Genomic DNA, 20883 nt, shown 5'->3' on the forward strand with positions numbered 1-20883 from the left:
ATTTATTGAGAGAGTTGAGTAGAGCAAGGAGGGGACATGAGCAGTCTTTAGCAGGTAGAATAAAGGAGAACCCTAAAGCTTTCTATAGATATGTGAGGAATAAAAGGATGACTAGGGTAGGAATAGGGTCTGTCAAAGACAGAAGGGGGAAGTTGTGTGTGGACCCTGTGGAGAATGGAGAGGTGCTAAATGAATATTTCTCATCTGTTTTCATGCAGGAAAAGTAGAATATTGTAGAGGAGGAGACTGAGATACAGGCTATTAGACTTGAAAGGATTGAGGTTAGTAAGGAGAAAGCGTTATCAATTCTAGAAGGTGTGAAAGTAGATAAGTCCCCTGGGCCGGATGGGATGTTTCCAAGAATTCGCTGGGAAGCGAGGGAGGAGATGGCCGAGCCTTTGGCCTTGATCTTTGAGTCTTCATTGTCTACAGGTTTAGTACCAGAGGACTGGAGGATTGCAAATGTTGTGCCCTTGTTCAAGAAGGGAGTTAAAGATGACCCAGGTAATTATAGACCAGTGAGCCTTATGTCTGTTGTAGGAAAGGTTTTGGAAAGGATTATAAGAGATAGGATTTATAATCATTTAGCAAAAAACAATTTGATTGGAAATAGTCAACATGGATTCGTCAAGTGTAGGTCATGTCTCACAAACCTCACTGAGTTTTTTGAGAAGGTGATCAAGCATGTGGATGAGGGTAGGGCAGTTGACATGGTGTACATGGACTTCAGTAAAGCCTTTGATAAGATTCCATATGGTAGCTCTTTGGTTTAGGCATGGGATTAAAGGTGATTTACCAGTTTCTGTAAGAAGGCAACAAGTGGTGGTTGATAGAAAATATTCAGCCTGGAGTCCAGTTACTAGTGATATGCCACAAGGATCTGTTTTGGGACCACTGCTGTTTGTCATTTTTAAAAATGACTTGGACGCAGGTGAAGGTGGATGGGTTAGTAAATTTGCAGTTGATACTAAAGTCGGTGGGATAGTGGACAGTGAGGAGGAATGTTGCAGGTTGCAGGGAGACTTGGATAAACTGGAGAATTGGGCTGAGAGGTGGCAAATGGAATTAAATGCAGATAAATGTGAGGTGATTCACTTTGGGAAGAATAACAGGAAGGCAGAATACTGGGTCAATGGAAAGATTCTTGGTAGTGTGGATGTGTAGGGGGATCTTGGTGTCCATGTACATGGATCCCTGAAAGTTGCCACCCAGAGTGATACTGCTATTAAAAAGGCATACGGTGTGTTAGGTTTTATGAGTAGAGGGATTGAGTTCTGGAGCTGTGATGTCATGCTGCAACAAAATGTTAGTGCAACCACACTTGGGATATTGTGTACAGTTCTGGTCGCCCCATTAAGGAAGGATGTGAAAGCATTGGAAAAAGTGCAGAGGAGATTTACCAGGATGTTGCCTGGTCTGGAGCGAAGGTCTTATGAGGAAAAGCTGAAGGACTTGGGTCTGTTCTCATTGGAGAGAAGAAGGCTAAGAGGGGATTTAATAGAGACATATAAGAAGATCAGAGAATTAGGGTGGACAGTGAGAGTCTTTTTCCTCGGATGATGACATCTGCTTGTACAAGGGGGCATAGCTGCAAATTGAGGAGTGATAGATTTAAGACAGATGTCAGAGGCAGGTTCTTCACTCAGTGAGTGGTAAGGGTGTGGAATGTCCTGCCTGCTAATGTAGTTAACTCAGCCACATTAGGGGTACTTAAACAATCCATTGGATAAGCACATGGATGATGATGTGATAATGTAGGGCGATGGGCTTTGATTAGTTCACAGGTCGGTGCAACATCGAGGTCAGAAGGGCCTGTTCTGCGCTGTATTGATCTATGTTCTGTGTTTGCACAGAGGGTGAAGAGCTGAAGAATTCTCTATCTTTCCCAGACCTGTCTCCTGCTGGAATACATCCCTTCTCCTGCTGGGATGCGGTTGCAAGTCAAGTCTGCTAGAAAGTCTTTTGCTACCTCACTTCAGTGCTCATCTTTAATGTGTGAGCTCAGGGAGTGAGTATTGGCAGCCTTTTCAATTGTTGAGGTATTACAGAACATCATTACATATATACTTTCTGCACCAAGGCTCAATGGATTCTGAGCAGGAGTGAGAACCCTCGCAGACATTTCCCTTCCTTAAAGTAGGGACTATAAAGTACTCCTGAAACTGAGATTAGGTATTTTTGCTCCAGGAGTGAAATCTGGGAAATGGGTCTAACTCTATCAGTAAATATCAATCATTATAAAATCTGAGAATTGTAGATGTTTTGCTGAGGAATTCAGGCGCTTCATGAATCTGTATTCCAGTTTCTTTCCTATGTCCATACCTTTATTTAATTGTTTCATTTTGTTCTTCTTCAGTGACTATGATTTTCTCTTAAAGGTTGTGACTGACTCAGTTTATGATAAGGCACTCTATTCTGGCAAAATTTCTACGGAGTGTATTATTTCCAATTATATTGCATTTGGTGCACATCCTGTATTTCAACAAGTCTCTATATTTATCTCTCTGTGACCATCAGGTTGTGAAGAAAAGAGAAGCTCCCAGTGGTCTCTGATGCACTGCCTGCCACAGCATTGACCCATTTCTGTCTCCAGGCTTCAACTGGACTGAGCCAGTCAATTCTTCAATGTCCTTGATCTTTACAACTCATGTAGCATTTGATGAAATGTCACTTGAACATCTGAATATATCAAATTGAAACTAATCCTTTGACTATTTTCTTTGTTCATAACTTAGATAACAAATTTAATTATATTTGTCAATTTGACCTGCCCTTTTATAAAGCTCTCCCGAATGCAGCCAAAAGGTTTCCATGGTGTTATTATAGATTATGGCCCTTCACTGGTTTCCATATAACTAATGCAAAATGCCAAATAAAACAGAAATGCTGGAAAGACATACATCAGAATCTGGACAATTTGCAGGGAAAAAGAGGATCAGCATTGCTCAGTTTACAGGTTTAATGAGAAGTGCCCCTGACTCTGGTTAGAGATTTCATCTCCGTCTCCAATTTCCTGCTCACCAAGTTCCCAGTCCCAGTTTGGATAGCCTTTCTTTTACGAAAATACAAAGACAAATTGTATTTGTTTTAAAAGTTGCTTTTTTGCAGAAGTGACCTGGAGAGTAATCTCCAATTCTTGCAGACTAGGCCATTCCTACTGACCAATCAGCAAAGCTTTAAATGAGAGAGATGTGAATTACTGAACACACCACAGAAGACAGTTCTGAAGCTGTCAAAGTGGGGCGGCATGGTGGCTCAGTGATTAGCACTGCTGCCTCATAGCACCAGGTACCTGGGTTCGATTCCACCTCAGGCATTTGTCTGTGTGGAGTTTCTCATGATATCTGCACTGGTTTCCTCCCACAATCCAAACATGTGCAGGTTGGTTGAACTGGCCATGCTAAATTTCCCATAGCATCCAGGGATATGGAGACTAGGTGGATTAAGCATGGGAAATGCAGGGTTAGGGGGATGGGGTGGGATGTTCTTTGGAAGGTCAGTGTGGACTCGATGGGCCAAATGGCCTGCTTCCACGCTATTGGGATTCTGTGATAATTGAACATGGTAAATTTGGGGACATAATGTGAATATATATGTGGTGGATCCTGAACTATTTCCACGGCAAGGAAGTCAGTGCAAACTCTGACTGACTCAATCAATGCACTGGGCACAGAGCCTAGCAAAGCCCTGTTTCCCCTGGTCAAATCGGAAGCTACATGAGGAGGGCAAGATCCAGCAGGCAAACCCCTCAGTTAAAATAAAAAAAAGCAGGTATTCAAACGTTTGTTCAAGAGTATTCACCGTCTGCATCATAACATCACCAAAATTATTATTAGCCTTATTTGTCAAATTTGCATTTAATCTGAAACAATGATGAAGAATCAATCCTCCACCTTAACAACAATTTCTGTTGTGAGGAAGTTTCTCTTACTTTGGTTTGAAAGCTGTTGGTTGGAGAGTGGAAGAGTGTATACAGTTTCCACCCGTGGTTTACGGTGTCGATCTGGGTCTACTGTCGGGAAACTGTCGGGAACCTGACTGCTGCTGGCTGACCGGGTGGAGATCTGACAGAATTTCCCGGTGAACCCAGGTGGGCAATGGCAACGATCCTTTCGTACGCACACTCCCCCATTCTGGCACTGAAGCAGACAGAGGACTGGAAGGAAAGAAATCATGTTACAGCAGTAGAAACAAGTTAACATCATCAGGAAAGTCTAAATCACAAAAACTTAAATTCTCCTCTTGCCTGGAAATTACTGACTTTTCAAGGAATACAGAAACTAACGGAGTTAAAATCCTTCATTCAAGCAGAAAACTGTCTTGGGAATGTATACATAGGAACAGAAGGAGGCCATTCAGCCCCTTAAGCCAACAAGTTAATGAGGTCTTGGTTGGTCTGTGACATAACTCCATATACCCAAACTGTTCCCCATTCTCCTTAGCATCCATCTGAAAATTTAAACTTAATAATTTGCACGGAATACACTGTGGAAGGGAGTTCCAAATCTCTGCCAACCTTTGCATTTATAGGTGTGTTCTAACTTGATTTCTGAAAGGTCTGTTCCTATTTTTTAAGATTGCTCTTCTAATCCCAGATTCCCAAACTGCAGAAGTCCTTTCTCCAAATCTACTGGATTTATTCCCCATTGTTTCTGGAAAACAGATGACTAAATCACCCCATAACCTTCTAAATTTCACGGATTGCAGTCCTAGTTGGGGGAAAGCCTCTGCAATGACTCAATAGTCCAGCGACTCTCATCCCTGTACAGTTTGACCTAAGCACTGTACAGCTGTATATGAAGGTTCTCAGGTATAAGCAACAAAAAAAAGAAAATAGCCAATATTTTGACAATATCATCTACTCAGGAAAGATGTTGACCAAAAACACGTTTATATGAATAGGTTTAAAATAAGTTTCCCCTGGTGAGATCAGTGTATGCAGATTGATACTGAACATGGGCAGAGGGGGAGTGTAATTCCTACAGTTTGCAGGAGGGAGACTCAGCAGATTTACTGATATTTAACAGATGCTGTAGAGATTAGGAGAAAGAACAACCACACTGTGATTATGAATTCTATAATCGACATAGACAGATATATATTTAATATGTAGCAAGTGGGGGCTGATAGAAAACAGGGGAACAATAAAATGCTAATAATTCAGTCAATCACATGCAAAACAATTTTCATCTCCACTGAAACTAAATCCTCTTGCATCTAGTTCAGGAAGTTGGAATCCTGTGCCTCAAGATTGAGACCCCACAGCCTAAACTACCCCTAGTGGCAGATGTAAAAAAGGGTGGAATGTAAAGCAAGCACAGTGTACCATTCCAGGGGTGAAGCTGAGGTAGCTTGACACAGAAGGTAACAATATTCCCTGAGAATACGTTGGAAGGGAATTTAAAAAGACATTGAAACTCTAAGTCTCAGTCTCAACTTCCTCATACTGTCCCTGTCCTGGAAGAGTTTGAAGGAGACAGTGTAGAGAGAGCCTTACTATGTATCTAATCCCATGCTGCCCTTGTCCTGGGAATGTTTGGTGGGGACAGGGTAGAGGCAGCTTTTTACCGGTATCTAAGCCTATACTGACTGTTTCCTAGGAGTGTTTGATGGGTCAGTGTAGAGGCAGCTTTACTCTGTACCTAACCCTCTGCTGCCCCTGTGCTGGGAGTGTTTGGTGGGGACAGGGTAGAGGGAGTTTTACCCTGTATCTAAGCCTATACTACTCCTGTCCTAGGAGTGTTTGATGGGTCAGTGTAGAGGCAGCTTTACTCTGTACCTAACCCTCTGTTGCCCCTGTGCTGGGAGTGTTTGAATCACCTTTATTGTCATGTGCACTCAGTGAATGCAGTGAAACGTATGTAATGTCACCTTCTGGATGCAATCTTATGCAGAGTACCTCGGTACAGATATTTAACTGTGTGTACAGAGTAAAATACATTTGTAAGTATGGGAATAGAGTTTAAAAGTCAAGAATGATAATAAAAGTGACTATAAAGTACTTGAACTTTAAAAGTTCTAGTCCTTTTCCAACATGAGTTGGAAGTCCACTGGCTTCAGAACATTTGGCAACACCCAGCCCGTACTCGCTCTGCTCCCGTACCAGCACCTGCTCAGCTCCCCACTCCAGGACACACACTGCTTCCCACTCCAGGACTCAGCCCGTGCTCAATCTGCTGTCGTTCCAGGACCCAGTTTGTGTTCATTCTGGCCCCACTCCAGCTCCGGCCCTTTATCACTCTGCTCCCTGCTCCGGGACTCAGCCTCTGTTCGCTGATGGGTCAGTGCAGTGGGAACTTTAACATGTAGTTAATCCAATTACTGTACTTACTTTGGGAGTGTTCCATCTCAGACTCCAGTTGAGGTTGCCAGATTGCAGATAGCAGCCTTTAGTTAATTTGATTCACTCATGTGATATCATGAAACAGCTGAAAACTTTGGATACTGTTTGGGCCCCTAGCTGAGGGGAGAGACAATGGGCAGTGGTTTTGTTGCTGGATACTAATCCAGGGACAAGGACCACGGCAGATGGTACTATTTGAACTTTAGATTACATTACAGTGTGGAAACAGGCCCTTTGGCCCAACAAGTCCACACCGACCCGCCAAAGCGCAACCCACTCTTATCCCTACATTTACCCCTTACCTAACACTACGGGCAATTTAGCATGGCCAATTCACCTGACCTGCACATCTTTGGACTGTGGGAGGAAACCGGAGCACCCGGAGGAAACCCACGCAGACACAGGGAGAACGTGCAACTCCACACAGTCAGTCGCCTGAGGCGGGAATTGAACCTGGATCTCTGGCGCTGTGAGGCAACAGTGCTAACCACTGTGCCACCGTGCCGCCCACTTGCAACAATTACAAGCTGAATAATGACTGTGTTATGAGGGAATTTTGTTCAGTAAGATCCTTTAGGTCTGGCATACATATGACTCTAGGCTCACAGAACATTGCCTGTTAAATGCCCTCAGAAACAGCTGAGCAAACCACTCAGTTGTAACAATTGCAGTAAAGCCTTAAATTAGAAATGAAACTGGTTGGACCATCTGACACCAGGCATCAGAATCAACAACAGCAAACCCAACCCTATTGACCCTTCAAAGTCCTCCTCACTAACATCTGGAGGCTAGTGCCAACACTGGGAGAGATGTCTCTCAGACTAGTCAATGAGCAGCCTCACAGGATTGTATCTTACAGACAACATCCCAGACACCACCATCACCATCCCTGGATACATCCTGTCCTATGATCAGGATAGACCCAGCAGAGGTGATGATAAAGTTGGGTGAGAGTTATCCTGGAGTCTTCAACATTGACTCCAGAGACCACAAGGTCAAATATGGATAAGGAAACCACCTGCTGATTACCATATACCATCCTCCCTTGACTGATGAATCTGTTCTCCATTTGAACAACATTTGGAGGAAGGACTGAGGATGGCAAGGGCACAGAATGTACCCTCGATGCGGGATTTATGTCGACCACCAGAGTGGCTTGACAGCAATACTAATCGAGCTGATTGGGTCCTAAAGGACATTGCTGCTAGACTGGATCTGCAGCAGGTGGGGAGAGAACCAACAAGAGGGAAAAACATACTTGACCTCATCCTTACCAATCTGCCGACTGAAGATACATCTGTCCATGACAGTATCGGTAAGAGTGACCACTGCACAATCCTTGTGGAGACAAAGTCCGACCCTCATATTGAGAATACCTTCCATTGTGGAACTGTCACCATGCTAAATGGGACAGACTTTGAACAGATCTAGCAACTCAAGACCGAGCATCTATGAAGTGCTGTGGGCCATCAACTGCAGCAGAATTGTACTCCAACACAATCTGTAACCTCATGGTCTGGCATATGCCCCACTCAACTATTACCATCAAACCATGGGATCTTGCCTGGTTCAACGGAGAGTGCAGAAGGGTATACCAGAAGCAGCACCAGGCATACCTGAAAATGAGGTGTCAACCTGGTGAAGCTACCAAACAGGGCTATTTGCATGCCATACAGCATAAGCAGCAAGTGATAGACAGAGCTAAGTGATCCCACAGTCAATGGATCAGATCTAAGTTCAGTCCTGCCATATCCAATTGGGAATGGTGATGAACAATTAAACAACTCACTGGAGGAGGAGGGGTCTCCACAAATATCCTCATCCTCAATGATGGAAGAGCCCTGCACACCAGTGCAAAACATAAAGCTGAAGCATTCACAGCAACCTTCAGCCAGAATTGTCAAGTGGCTCCCAGCATTACAGATACCAGTCTTCAGCCAACATGATTCATTCCATGTGGTAACAAGAAACAGTTACAGGTACTGGATACTGCAAAGGCTGTCTGCCCTGACGACATTCTGGTAACAGTACTGAAGACTTTTGCTCCAGAACTTGTTCCCCTAGCCAACCTGATCCAGTGCAATTACACCACCAGCATCTACCTGACAATGTGGAAAATTGCCCAGGTGTGTCCTGTACATAAAAAGCAAGACAAGCACAATGGCTAACAAAACAAGTCAAAGATTAGGAATCCTGCAGTGACTCCCCAAACTTTGAGGATGGTGTTGATGACTCCACCATCTACAATGGAGAAACTAGGAGTGTGATGGAACACTCCCTACTTACCTGGAATACAACTCCAACAATATTCAATAAGCTTGACATCATTCAAGTAAATTCTGAAGAAGGGCTTATGCCCGAAACGTCGATTCTCCTGTTCCTTGGATGCTGCCTGATCTGCTGCACTTTTCCAGCAACACATTTTCAGTATTATTCAAGTCAAAGCAGCCCTTTTGATTGGCAGCACATCCACCACTATCAACATTCTGACACACAGTAACAGCAAGTGAAGAACACAGAACAGAGTAGGCCATTCAGCTTTCTTCCACCATTCTACAAGACCATGGTTGATGTGTGGCCTAACTCCATAATCTCACCTTTGGCCCATATCCCTTAAAACCTATCCTTAACAAACACTCATCAATCTCAAAATTAAAATTACCAACTGATCCAGCATCCACTGCTGTTTGTGGAAGAGAGTTCCAAACATCTACACTTTGTGTCTGTAGAAGAGCTTTTTAACATCTCTCCTGAACCACCTGGCCCTATTTCTCAGATGATGCCCCATTGTTCCAGAATCTCCAACTAGTGAAAATAGTTTACATTTATGTACCCTGTCTCTTCCAGTTAATATCTTGAAAACTTTTATGAGATCACTCCTTAACTTGCTAAATTCTAGAAAGGTTACAGCAACTACAAGATCCTTAAACAGCACATTTTAAACCCATAGACATTGCCATCTAGAAGGACAAGAGCAATAAATACATGAGAACACTATCAACTGCAAGTTTTCCTGCTAAGCCAGTCACCATCCTAACTTAGAGATATACCTCTATTCACTCATTGGCAAAGTACTGGAACTCACTCTCTTACAGCATTGTTGGTGCCCCCATTCCAAATGGACTGCAAGTAGTTCAACAAGGAACCTCACGACCACCTTCTCAAGGGTAATTATGGATGGACAATAAAAGTTGGCCAAGGCAGTGCCATCCACATTTCCTGAATGAATATATAAAGACTCTGTAGCTTACAGCATGCTGTATCTGTTATGGGAGTGTTTGATAGGGATAGGGTAGAGGTAGCTTTACCATGTATCTAGCCCTGTGCTGTGCCTTGGCTGACAGAGAATGTTTGATGGGGACAGTGTTGAGAGAGCTTTACTTTCCATTTAAAAGAGTATGGGGAACTTTATTCTGTATCTAACCCTGTCCTGTCCCTGTCCTGGGAGTGTTTGATGGAGACAGTGTAGAGTTGCAAAATTTCTCAATGTATTACTCTGAAAAGCAAAATTGTGCAGACATTGAAGTCTGAGGTAACAACAGAAGTTGTTGGACTGAACTTGCTGAGTTTCTTTCCAGAATGTTTCCGGGTGGCACGGTGACACAGTGGTTAGCACTGTTGCCTCACAACGCCAGAGACCTGGGTTCAATTCCCGTCTCAGGCGACTGACTGTGTGGAGTTTGCACATTCTCCCCGTGTCTGCGTGGGTTTCCTCCGGGTGCTCCGGTTTCCTCCCACAGTCCAAAGATGTTCAGGTCAGGTGAATTGGCCATGCTAAATTGCCCGTAGTGTTAGGGGTAAGGGGTAAATGTATGGGTATGGGTGGGTTGCGCTTCGGCGGGTCAGTGTGGACTTGTTGGGCTGAAGGGCCTGTTTCCACACTGTAATGTAATCTAATGTTCAGTTTATGCTTGTAATTTTTGACCCCGGGTCTTTACATATTTTATTCCTGGTGCCCAGGGAACAAGTGAAAAATATCTCAAGTCTAAGCTAAAAGCCAATTCATTCTCTAAATAATAGCTGGGATGGGAAGGTCTAATCCTGAAGTGAAGCTTCAAAACTGAAGATTAAGTGATCATTTAACAGAAATGTTAACAGGGGGCAGCACGGTGGCTCAGTGGTTAGCACTGCTGCCTCACAGTCCTGGGTTCAATTCCAGCCTCAGGTGTCTGTCTATGTGGAGTTTGCACGTTCTCCCCGTGTCTGTGTGGGTTTCCTCCGGGTGCTCCAGTTTCCAAACCTGTGCAGGTCAGGTGAATCGGCTATAAAAAATTGCACATAGTGTTAGGTGTATTAATCAGGGGTAAATATCGGGGAAGGGAATGGGTCTGGGTGGGTTACTCGTCGGAGGGGCAGTGTGGACCTGTTGGGCCAAAGGGCCTGTTTCCATACTGTAGGGAATCTAATCTAATCAGAAGGTTCCAGAATTAGGCTGTTTCTGTGTTTGGTTGCCTGTGTAAAATGTTTTACATTGACTCTGACTGTTTCAGGAGGAGAGTAGGATGGAGCTTTTCTCCAACAACAGAGTGCACCTTCTCCACAGCAAATACAGACTTCAGAAGATCAAGTGAGGTGGAAAAGTGTTTGTCAGGGAAAAACATAAAAAAACTGAGAAATGGAACAGTAAATAGAGGCAGAATAGCAATACAATGACCTCACAACAATGGTCTCTTTCCAAGAAAGAGAGAGAGAACTCCTTGATGATCAGCAAAGGTGGGAACTGTGATCTGTGAGAGAAAAACACTCTCAAACTATTCCCTGCAGGCTTTTAAAAGTGTGCAGTTTGAGAAACAAGGTTCAGCAGTTATTTTGCTAAGTGCCTGGTGCCATTAGAATGTGGAGTGCTGTAATTTGGGAAGAATGCTTTACATTCTCATTCATTACAGGAATCCAGATCTTTGTGCTGCAAATATACATGTTAAAGGCAGGGAATCTTTCAATCACTATCCTTCCTAACCACAAATCTTCCATTCATTGATACCCCTGGTTTCAAAACTCATATTAGATGCCGATCTCTCTGGACAGCCATGATTCTGATACATCTCTCTACTATTTCCAAATTCTGATTCATAATCCAGCAAGCTATTAAAATTGTTTTTGTTTTTTTTAACAAAGATCACTCCCCTGAAAGGTTGCAACAGTCAGTGAGCTATTCACTGTGGAGTCCTGAGCCTCAGAACAAGAACATCCAAGCCTCCGTTCTTGCGAAGTGATCACTGGGGGTCAGTGCCTGAGATGATAAGTGTCATCTCATTATGGAAAGATCCTGCATTCATGCTTTTCCTCACTCAGGAAAGGGAGGGAAATGTCCTCCACGCTGCTTCACCAGCAAAACTAAGCTGTAAAGCACTGAGGAGCAGGGGAAACATGCATTGCTTGTGTAGGTTGTCATTTTGTCACATGGCTTTGGCTGTGTGTGGTATACCAATACTTTGCGATAATGCTTTGTATGCTTTGTGGTTGAGCTGGGGAGTGGAAATTGACCAGCTTCAGAGCTGCTGGGTGACTGAAGAAGAACTTTTACACTGCTCTTATAAGGCAGGGAAAACTGGACACCATCGGGGAAATGTTAACTGGCAGATAAAGGAAAGGAACGGGATACTACATTCCCGTTAGGAAAGATTGGATCTACTGAAAAGGGAAAGTAACCTGCTTATATCTACAAGGAGTTCTAAACACCACAGGGACATGATCTCAATTAATTATATGTCTGAATACAGATACAGCAGTGTGTGTGAAGTCAGTCAAACAGATCCTTCCCAACAACCACATAATACAGGTAATTCTCCTTTCATGTCCAGAATGCCCTGAACTGGCTAAAGTACAGACTAGAAATAAACAACATGCCAAATGTAGCTTGGTTGCAGGCCCAGACACCCAATAGACTCCCAGAGAAGACCCTGTTTGATTGACAGCTCTGGCTATCTGATCTATTCACTCAATTGCACAATGTTTGTTTAGACAAGATAAAGGGGTTTCATAGAACATAGAAGAATACAGCGCAGTACAGGCCCTTTGGCCCTCGATGTTGCGCCGATCCAAGCCCACCTAACCTATACTAACCCACTATCCTCCATATACCTATCCAATGCCCGCTTAAATGCCCATAAAGAGGGAGAGTCCACCACTGCTGCTGGCAGGGCATTCCATGAACTTACGACTCGCTGAGTGAAGAACCTACCCCTAACATCAGTCCTATATCTACCCCCCCTTAATTTAAAGCTATGCCCCCTTGTAATACCCGACTCCATACGCGGGAAAAGGTTCACACTGTCAACCCTATCTAACCCCCTAATCATCTTGTACACCTCAATCAAGTCACCCCTAAACCTTCTTTTCTCTAATGAAAACAGCCCCAAGTGTCTCAGTCTATCCTCATACGATCTTCCTTCCATACCAGGCAACATCCTGGTAAACCTCCTCTGCACCCGTTCCAGTGCCTCCACATCCTTCCTATAGTATGGCGACCAAAACTGCACACAATATTCCAGATGCGGCCGCACCAGAGTTTTATACAACTGCAAAAGTTTCAAGTGCTTGCAGTTTCTGAGGTTCAGGACCACACTATTGTCAACATAAGAATCATTGGTATTACAATATATTAGATTAGATTCCCTGTAGTGTGAAAACTGTCCCTTCAACCAAACAACTCCACACTGACCCTCTGAAGAGTAACCCACCCAGACCCATTTCCCTCTGACTAATGCACCTAACACTATGGGCAATACACCATGGCCAATTCACCTCACCTGCACACCTTTGGATGTGGGAGGAAATCAGAGCAGCCAGAGGAAACCCACGCAGATATGGGGAGAATGTGCAAACTCCACACTGACAGTTGCCCAAGGCTGGAATTGAACCCAGGTCCCTGGCACAGTGAGGCAGCAGCGCAAACCACTGAGCCACTGTGTTTATAGTGCACATTGTGAGTAAATGAGCATCTAAATGCCATACCTTGGCACGGAGAATTCGCAGGGTAAAAACAAGGACTGCAGATGGTGGAAACCAGAGTCTAGATTAGAGTGGTGCTGGGAAAGCACAGCAGGTCGGGCAGCATCCGAGGGGTCCTTGGATGCTGCCTGACCTGCTGTGCTTTTCCAGCATCACTTTAATCTCGACGGAGAATTTGCAGGCTAGGCAGAGGGGGTGGGGGTGGAACCATGAAGCTTAACACGGAGAGTAAGGGGATTGTAAAACTGAATGGGGATTCACAAGATTTCCTCATCCAGACAATAGCTCACAGCTTCTCATAGGTTGCATTAATCAGCACTCTTTGAAAACAAGGCCTGAGTGACTGCACAAAAATTGCCAGAGAGTGGGGGATGTTCAACCCTGAAAATGTTGGGTGCATGCACTTGAGCTGAACCTGCCTGAACCCTAATCCTGTTTGGCAGAAAGTCAGAAATCCTGAGAGTAGGTCCCAGCTGCCATTTCCACACTTCCAGAGAATCTTCCTGACTCTCAGGAATTAACTCAACAAACTAAACTACACCATCAACCTATCCACAATCAACAACAAAACCAAACCTCTTGCACATACTAATTTTATTAATTTTGTTTTAAATACAAGGTGCACTTGGGTTATGAAAAGCTCAATTTGGCCCAAAGATTTAGAAAAATTCAGGAAGCAACATGTAAGTGACAAAATAGAGGCAGCGTTCCCAGAAATGGATAGAAATGGATAGAACAGATCAGACAATAGACAATAGACAATAGACAATAGGTGCAGGAGTAGGCCATTCTGCCCTTCCAGCCTGCACCGCCATTCAACATGATCATGGCTAATCATTCCTAATCAATATCCTGTTCCTGCCTTATCTCCATAACCCTTGATTCCACTATCTTTGAGAGCTCTATCCAACTCTTTCTTAAATGAATCCAGAGACTGGGCCTCCACTGCCCTCTGGGGCAGAGCATTCCACACAGCCACCACTCTCTGGGTGAAGAAGTTTCTCCTCATCTCTGTCCTAAATAGTCTACCTCGTATTTTTAAGCTGTGTCCTCTGGTTCGGCACTCACCCATCAGCAGAAACATGTTTCCTGCTGCCACAGTGTCCAATCCTTTAATAATCTTATACGTCTCAATCAGATCCCCTCTCAGTCTTCTAAACTCAAGGGTATACAAGCCTAGTCGCTTTAGTCTTTCAGTGTAAGGTAATCCCGGAATTGACCTCATGAACCTACGCTGCACTCCCTCAATAGCCAGAATGTCTTTTCTCAAATTTGGAGACCAGAACTGCACACAGTACTCCAGGTGTGGTCTCACCAGGGCCCTGTACAGCTGCAGAAGCACCTCTTTGCTTCTATACTCAATTCCTCTTGTTATGAAGGCCAGCATGCTATTAGCCTTCTTCACTACCTGCTGTACCTGCATGCTTGCCTTCATTGACTGGTGTACAAGAACACCCAGATCTCTCTGTACTGCCCCTTTACTTAAACTGATTCCATTGAGGTAGTAATCTGCCTTCCTGTTCTTGCCACCAAAGTGGATAACCATACATTTATCCACATTAAACTGCATCTGCCATGCATCTGCCCACTCACCTAACTTGTCCAGGTCACCCTGTAATCTCCTAACATCCTCATCACATTTCACCCTGCCACCCAGCTTTGTATCATCAGCAAATTTGCTAATGTTATTGCTGATACCATCTTCTATATCATTAACATATATTGTAAAAAGCTGCCGTCCCAGCACAGATCCCTGCGGTACCCCACTGGTCACTGCCTGCCATTCCGAAATGGAGCCGTTTATCACTACCCTTTGTTTCCTATCAGCCAACCAATTTTCAATCCAATCTAGTACTTTGCCCCCAATACCATGCGCCCTAATTTTACTCACTAACCTCCTATGTGGGACTTTAACAAAAGCTTTCTGAAAGTCCAGGTACACTACATCTACTGGATCTCCCTCGTCCATCTTCAGAGTTACATCCTCAAAAAATTCAAGAAGATTAGTCAAGCATGATTTCCCCTTCATAAATCCATGCTGACTCTGTCCTATCCTGTTACTACTATCCAGATGTGTCGTAATTTCATCCTTTATAATAGACTCCAGCATCTTTCCCACCACTGAGGTCAGACTAACTTGTCTATAATTTCCTGCTTTCTCTCTCCCACCTTTCTTAAAAAGTGGTATAACATTAGCCACCCTCCAATCCTCAGGAACTGACCCCGAATCTATCGAACTCTGGAAAATAATCACCAACGCATCCACGATTTCTCGAGCCACCTCCTTCAGTACCCTGGGATGCAGACCATCAGGCACCGGAGACTTATCAATCTTCAGACCTAACAGTCTCTCCAACACCAAATCCTGGCAAATATTAATTCCCTTAAGTTCAGGTCCTTCAGCCACCGTTACCTCAGGGAGATTGCTTGTGTCTTCCCCAGTGAACACAGATCTGAAGTACCCATTTAATTCCTCTGCCATTTCTTTGTTCCCCGTAATATATTCCCCTGTTTCTGTCTTCAAGGGCCCAATTTTAGTCCTAACCATTTTTTTGCCTTGCACATACCTAAAAAAGCTTTTACTATCCTCCTTTATATTATTGGCCAGTTTACCTTCGTACCTCATTTTTCCTCTGCATATTTCCTTCTTAGTAATCCTCTGTTGCTCTTTAAAAGCTTCCCAGTCCTCAGTTTTCCCACTTATCTTTGCTATGTTATACTTTTTCTCTTTTAACTTTATATGTTTCTTAACTTCCCTCGTCAGCCACGGCCGCCCATGCCTCCTCCTGGGATCTTTCTTCCTTTTAGGAATGAACTGATCCTGCAACTTCTGCATTATACACAGAAATATCCGCCATTGTTCCTCCACGGTCATCCCTGCCAAGGTATTGCACTATTGAACTTTGGCCAGCTCCTCCCTCATAGCTCCATAGTTCCCTTTATTCAACAGAAGTACTGTCACTTCCGACTGTACCCTCTCCCCCTCAAATTGCAGATTGAAGCTTAATGTATTATGGTCACTACTTCCCAATGGCTCCTTCACTTCGAGATCACTGACCAATTCTGGTTCGTTACACAATACCAGATCCAGAATTGCCTTCTCCCTGGTCGGCTCCAGCACCAGCTGCTCTAAGAATCCATCTCTGAGGCACTCCACAAAGTCTCTTTCTTGAGGTCCAATACCATCCTGATTCTCCCAATCTACCTGCATGTTAAAATCCCCCATAAAAACTGTAGTAACATCTTTACGACAGGCCAATTTCAGCTCCTGATTCAACTTACATCCGACATCCAGACTACTGTATGGGGGCCTGTAGATGACTCCCAAGAGGGTTTTTTAACCCTTAGTATTTCGCAGCTCTATCCACACTGACTCTACATCCCCTGACTCTAGGTCCCCCCGCGCAAGGGACTGAATATCGTCCCTTACCAACAAGGCCACCCCACCCCCTCTGCCCGTCAGTCTGTCCTTACGATATCAGGCAGGAGGTGGAATCCTCACCCTACCCTTAACCCTAACCTCGGGATGATTTGACCTTCAAAATACTAGAATAGATCCAGGGATCTTTAACACATACATAAGAGGTCCTTCAGGTCCACTGACTGTCACTGACCTGTCTGAATTAAGCACTGACTACTTATTGGCTGTACGAGGTCAAGTTTGACATGAAGTACCTTGTGTAGATAAAGATGAAAATAGCTATGGAATATTGTAGAAATTACTTGAGAAGATATTAAATATTGAACTGTGTTATGAAATAAGCTTGCAGTCACCCATGGCTCCAAATAGAGCCACCTTTCCAGTTTAAATACTAACACCTATTTACAACCATTTGCAGATTAAGAACCAGATTTCTCTCCTACTCTCCCACACTAACAAAGCCTTTTGGAAAGATTCTGATTAATAGTGCAGAGACTTTCTCACTAACATGGCGATGAGATGGCATAGACTGGTTTAGGTGGTCACTGCTGTAAAGTGGAGCTTTACTGTCAGTGATTTTTTGCGAAGATTCAGCTTCCAGTCTCTCAAATAAATCTGGTTATGTCTGGCCTTTCACAAATACAGTATTAGCAATGAATGCAGCAGAATCTGTAAGAGACAGGTTTTGGAATGGAAAATTCCTATGCCACATGAATGAGGTAGAGTCAGGGTCTAACACCGTGTCATTCCCCTTGCCACCATCCTATTTTCCCTGTCTTTATGACTTGATGTACTTCCTCTGAGATTACCATATCTCCTTTTCAACTTTGTTTCCTCAGTTTAAGTTTAAATTACAGATCATGGAGAATGAGAAACAAATTTAGGGTGTACTTGACATCCAGCCAATGGCTTAAATTTGCTAAATATATTATTGTAAGCTTAGAGGAGATGTAACTCCCAATCCTTAGTGAGCTCCTGAATAAAGTGTGGCAGGAAAGTTGGACAACTTAATCCAGACTGTGTGAGAGTATCACACTCACTCCTATCCCCACAACACTGAGATACTTCAATGTTAAAATAACTCAGCAACTGCTCTCCTCTAACAATCCTATCACAGGGTGTTGAACCCTGGGTCTGTGAGCAAGTATCACACTGAAACTTTAACCACTTCCACATCTCCAATGCCCCACTCCAACAAACTCCCCTCCCCAGGAAACAGGAGAAAACCTGTAGAATCTTCTGATTGTGGATAATATTTTTCATTTTCGACACCAGAAAATTTGATCAACAGATTTAACATAAACAGTGAATCAGCTATGACTCAATGGACGGAGGTCAAACTGTAGCTTCCAGTCTCCAAGTGAGTTAGCCAGGGTTCTGGTCTGGAGCATTTAGATAGAGCCTGAGCCTAGGTAGTTGAGCAGGGTTCAAGACTGGGGGCAACTGGGTAGGGTTCAAGATGGGTGAGATGGGCAAGGTTCAGGTTTGGGGGATTTGCGGCAGGATGTGTGTTTGGTGTATTGACAGGGTTCATTTGGGGCATTTGGTAGGTGGATATTTGTGGGTATTGGGCTGGGTTTGAGTTTTGGCATTTGGACGGGGGGGTACAAGTTTTGGGGTATCAGGCAGGACTTGTGTCTGTTGGTCAATTTAGGCATTTCAGTAACTGCTCTCCTCTGAACAACCCAATCACACAGTGTTGAAGCCTGGGTCTGTGAGCAGGTATCACACTGAAAAAAAAACCTATCTCCCCTCTCCCATATCCCCATCATGTTCCACTCCAACAATCTCCCCCTCCCCAAGAAACTGTAGAAAACCTCCAGAATTCTTCACAAGTATAAATAAAACTATTCATTTACATGAAAATTTGATCAACAGATTGTTTTCGGTGCATTTGAGTTTACTCATTTGGGGGGAGGGGGAATGAATGTTTGGGGCATTTGAGCATGGTTCAAATTTAAGTTAGAGGGCAGTGGTTGAGTTTGGGGGTTATATTTCATTTAGAAAGTCCTGACATTATTCAATTTCTACTTTTAGGTCACGGGTGGCATCCTGTTTTTGTTTGGTTGTAACTTTTAATGTTGGGAATGCTACGTGAACATGTCACACTGTAATTATGCTACTTGCCACTAGGGGAGGTGTAATCACAGTGTCATACATTTACACAGATATCTTTCCATCAACTCCCTCTCCATCGTGGGAAGTGAAACAAATCCATGTTTATAGTCAGCATTACGATTTATTGTTGGGTCGTGTCAGGCATTGGTTACAGAGAGTGAAAGTCACTTGTATGCACTGACTTGCCAACATGCTGCAAAACACAAGTTTCAGGCACAGCCAGCTCTTGGCCACTCTCACTCTGTAAACATTCTCTCTCCCTGAGGGCTAATTGCTCCAGTTTGCTGAACGATTGGCCAAGTGTGTGTCAGAAACATTCTCAAGGGGAGAGGCTAGATTCCATTCAATCCGTCATCTTAATAATTATTTTGTTTTTGAAAAGTGAAAACTATGTGCACGCCTCTTAAAAAGGCATCACTGTCTGAGGTGTCTCAGAGTAAAACTGAATGTGCGCCATACAATTTGCCACTTTCACAAGCCTAGTATGTTGTAGTCTCACCCTGATGTACAGCATCAGGCACATCTGTACACTGTCACTATGGGAAGTACTGATCAACATGGATACTCAACAGGAGATGCAGAACAAGGGTTAAACTGGTTTCTTCATAGTGCATTGGGTGGAAAATGCATTGCATTAATCACACTTCCTTTCCTCTCTCTCCACCCTAAAAGCAACACATTTCTTTAACCGAAAAGAGCAAAGACATGTCAATGTGACCCCAAACAAGTCACTTGGTCAAAGCTGAATCCCAAAGCCCCTGCTACACACTGCTGCGCAACATTGACATCATAATAGGACATGCAGAATCATGGCGCTGAGCCCAGAGAGTTTGTTTAAATACAGAGCGTCAGAGTAAATTACAACCATTATTTACAGAAACAAATTACTGAATATCTCGACAGATCTGTAAAATGCTTGCTAAAATCCATCACCCTGGGGTTTTCTGATCTTTTGCACCACAAAGAGTAGACTCACCCTGCCTATTGTAAAAAGGCTCTTTGAAAAATCTCTATAAAGTTTAAAATTACAGCTCAACTTAGAAAAACTAGGAGTGGGGGAGAGACAAGGACAGGATCTGGAATGAAACACAAAAGAAAACACTCTTGCACACAAACTACAATGGAAACTTTTTTTCTCATCTGTAAAATAAATCAAAACTCTAAGTCCCATCTGCCCAGGCACATGGAGTAAATTATATCAAGAGCTCAAGAAAGATTCATAAAACTCGTTCTTTCCCCCCTCCTGTTAGTTACTCACACAGTCGGAATCCAGTCTTGGCTGTGTCAGAAGGGCTACTGTCACTGTAAACCGTTGTAATATTGCCCTTTCTACAGCGATTCTCGCAATGTCCAGCCTCACACTTCAGCTTACAAACCGTAGGTGTGAAAAGAACCTTGATCTTCCCAACCTCAGCAATTTGATTAAACACTGGTGACATGAAAACAGTGCAACAACAAAGCATCAGGAACAGCTCGGAATCCATTGGGGTCCCTAAAGGTTCAGAACCCCGAGCAGTCCAAGGAGGAAACTGAAGCTCAAGCTAACGCAAAGAATATCTTAAAATCTCCACAGGGTTTGTGATCCTTTGTATGGGAGTTTAATTGAATGCAGCATATTGAGTATACACTGGGAAGAAATCCAAACATGCACTTTATGAGGGGTAACAGTCTCGGAGTTAACCCAGTAAAGGTCTATCCCTGATTCACTGCACGGCATCACAACTCAACACAGTTACCAAATGACAGGAGGCAAGTGCTTGAAAATTAAAATCAGGTTTTATTGTGAAAGTAAATCCTGTTTGGTGAGGTGAAACACAGTCTAGCTTTCTGGTTCCTGGCCAAAATGTACAGCACAGAATTCTAGACACATAGGAAGAGAGAAAATAGGGGCAGGGAAGAAAGGAGAGATGAGGCGAATAGTGAGAGAGGGAAAGAGAAGAGCAGAGGAAGACAGTGAGGGATGTAGAGGGAGATGAAGGGAGGCGAGTAGCTTGGAACAATGAGAGATAGGATTTCTGTTACAAAGATAGTGGAGATGTGGTTAAATACG

General features: G+C 43.7%; 1 protein-coding gene across 5 annotated transcripts in view; it reads right to left on the reverse strand.

Annotated features, from left to right (window-relative positions):
* LOC122544774 (latent-transforming growth factor beta-binding protein 4-like) overlaps positions 1 to 20883 on the reverse strand; it is a 257894-nt gene that overhangs the window by 190591 nt on the left and 46420 nt on the right. For 4 of the 5 annotated variants that reach the window (XM_087984070.1, XM_087984072.1, XM_087984071.1 and 1 more), the window contains exon 5: positions 3932 to 4156. In XM_087984070.1, the coding sequence (XP_087840196.1) occupies positions 3932 to 4156 (225 nt within the window). Of the gene's footprint in view, positions 1 to 3931; positions 4157 to 20091; positions 20471 to 20883 lie in introns of those variants that run through there. The other variant, XM_087984073.1, reaches the window with a different exon arrangement.

The sequence above is a fragment of the Chiloscyllium plagiosum genome, unplaced genomic scaffold (genome assembly GCF_037043375.1).
Source record: "Chiloscyllium plagiosum isolate Xiang-an unplaced genomic scaffold, Cpla_swu_hap1 HiC_scaffold_47, whole genome shotgun sequence".
NCBI classification, from domain to species: domain Eukaryota; kingdom Metazoa; phylum Chordata; class Chondrichthyes; order Orectolobiformes; family Hemiscylliidae; genus Chiloscyllium; species Chiloscyllium plagiosum.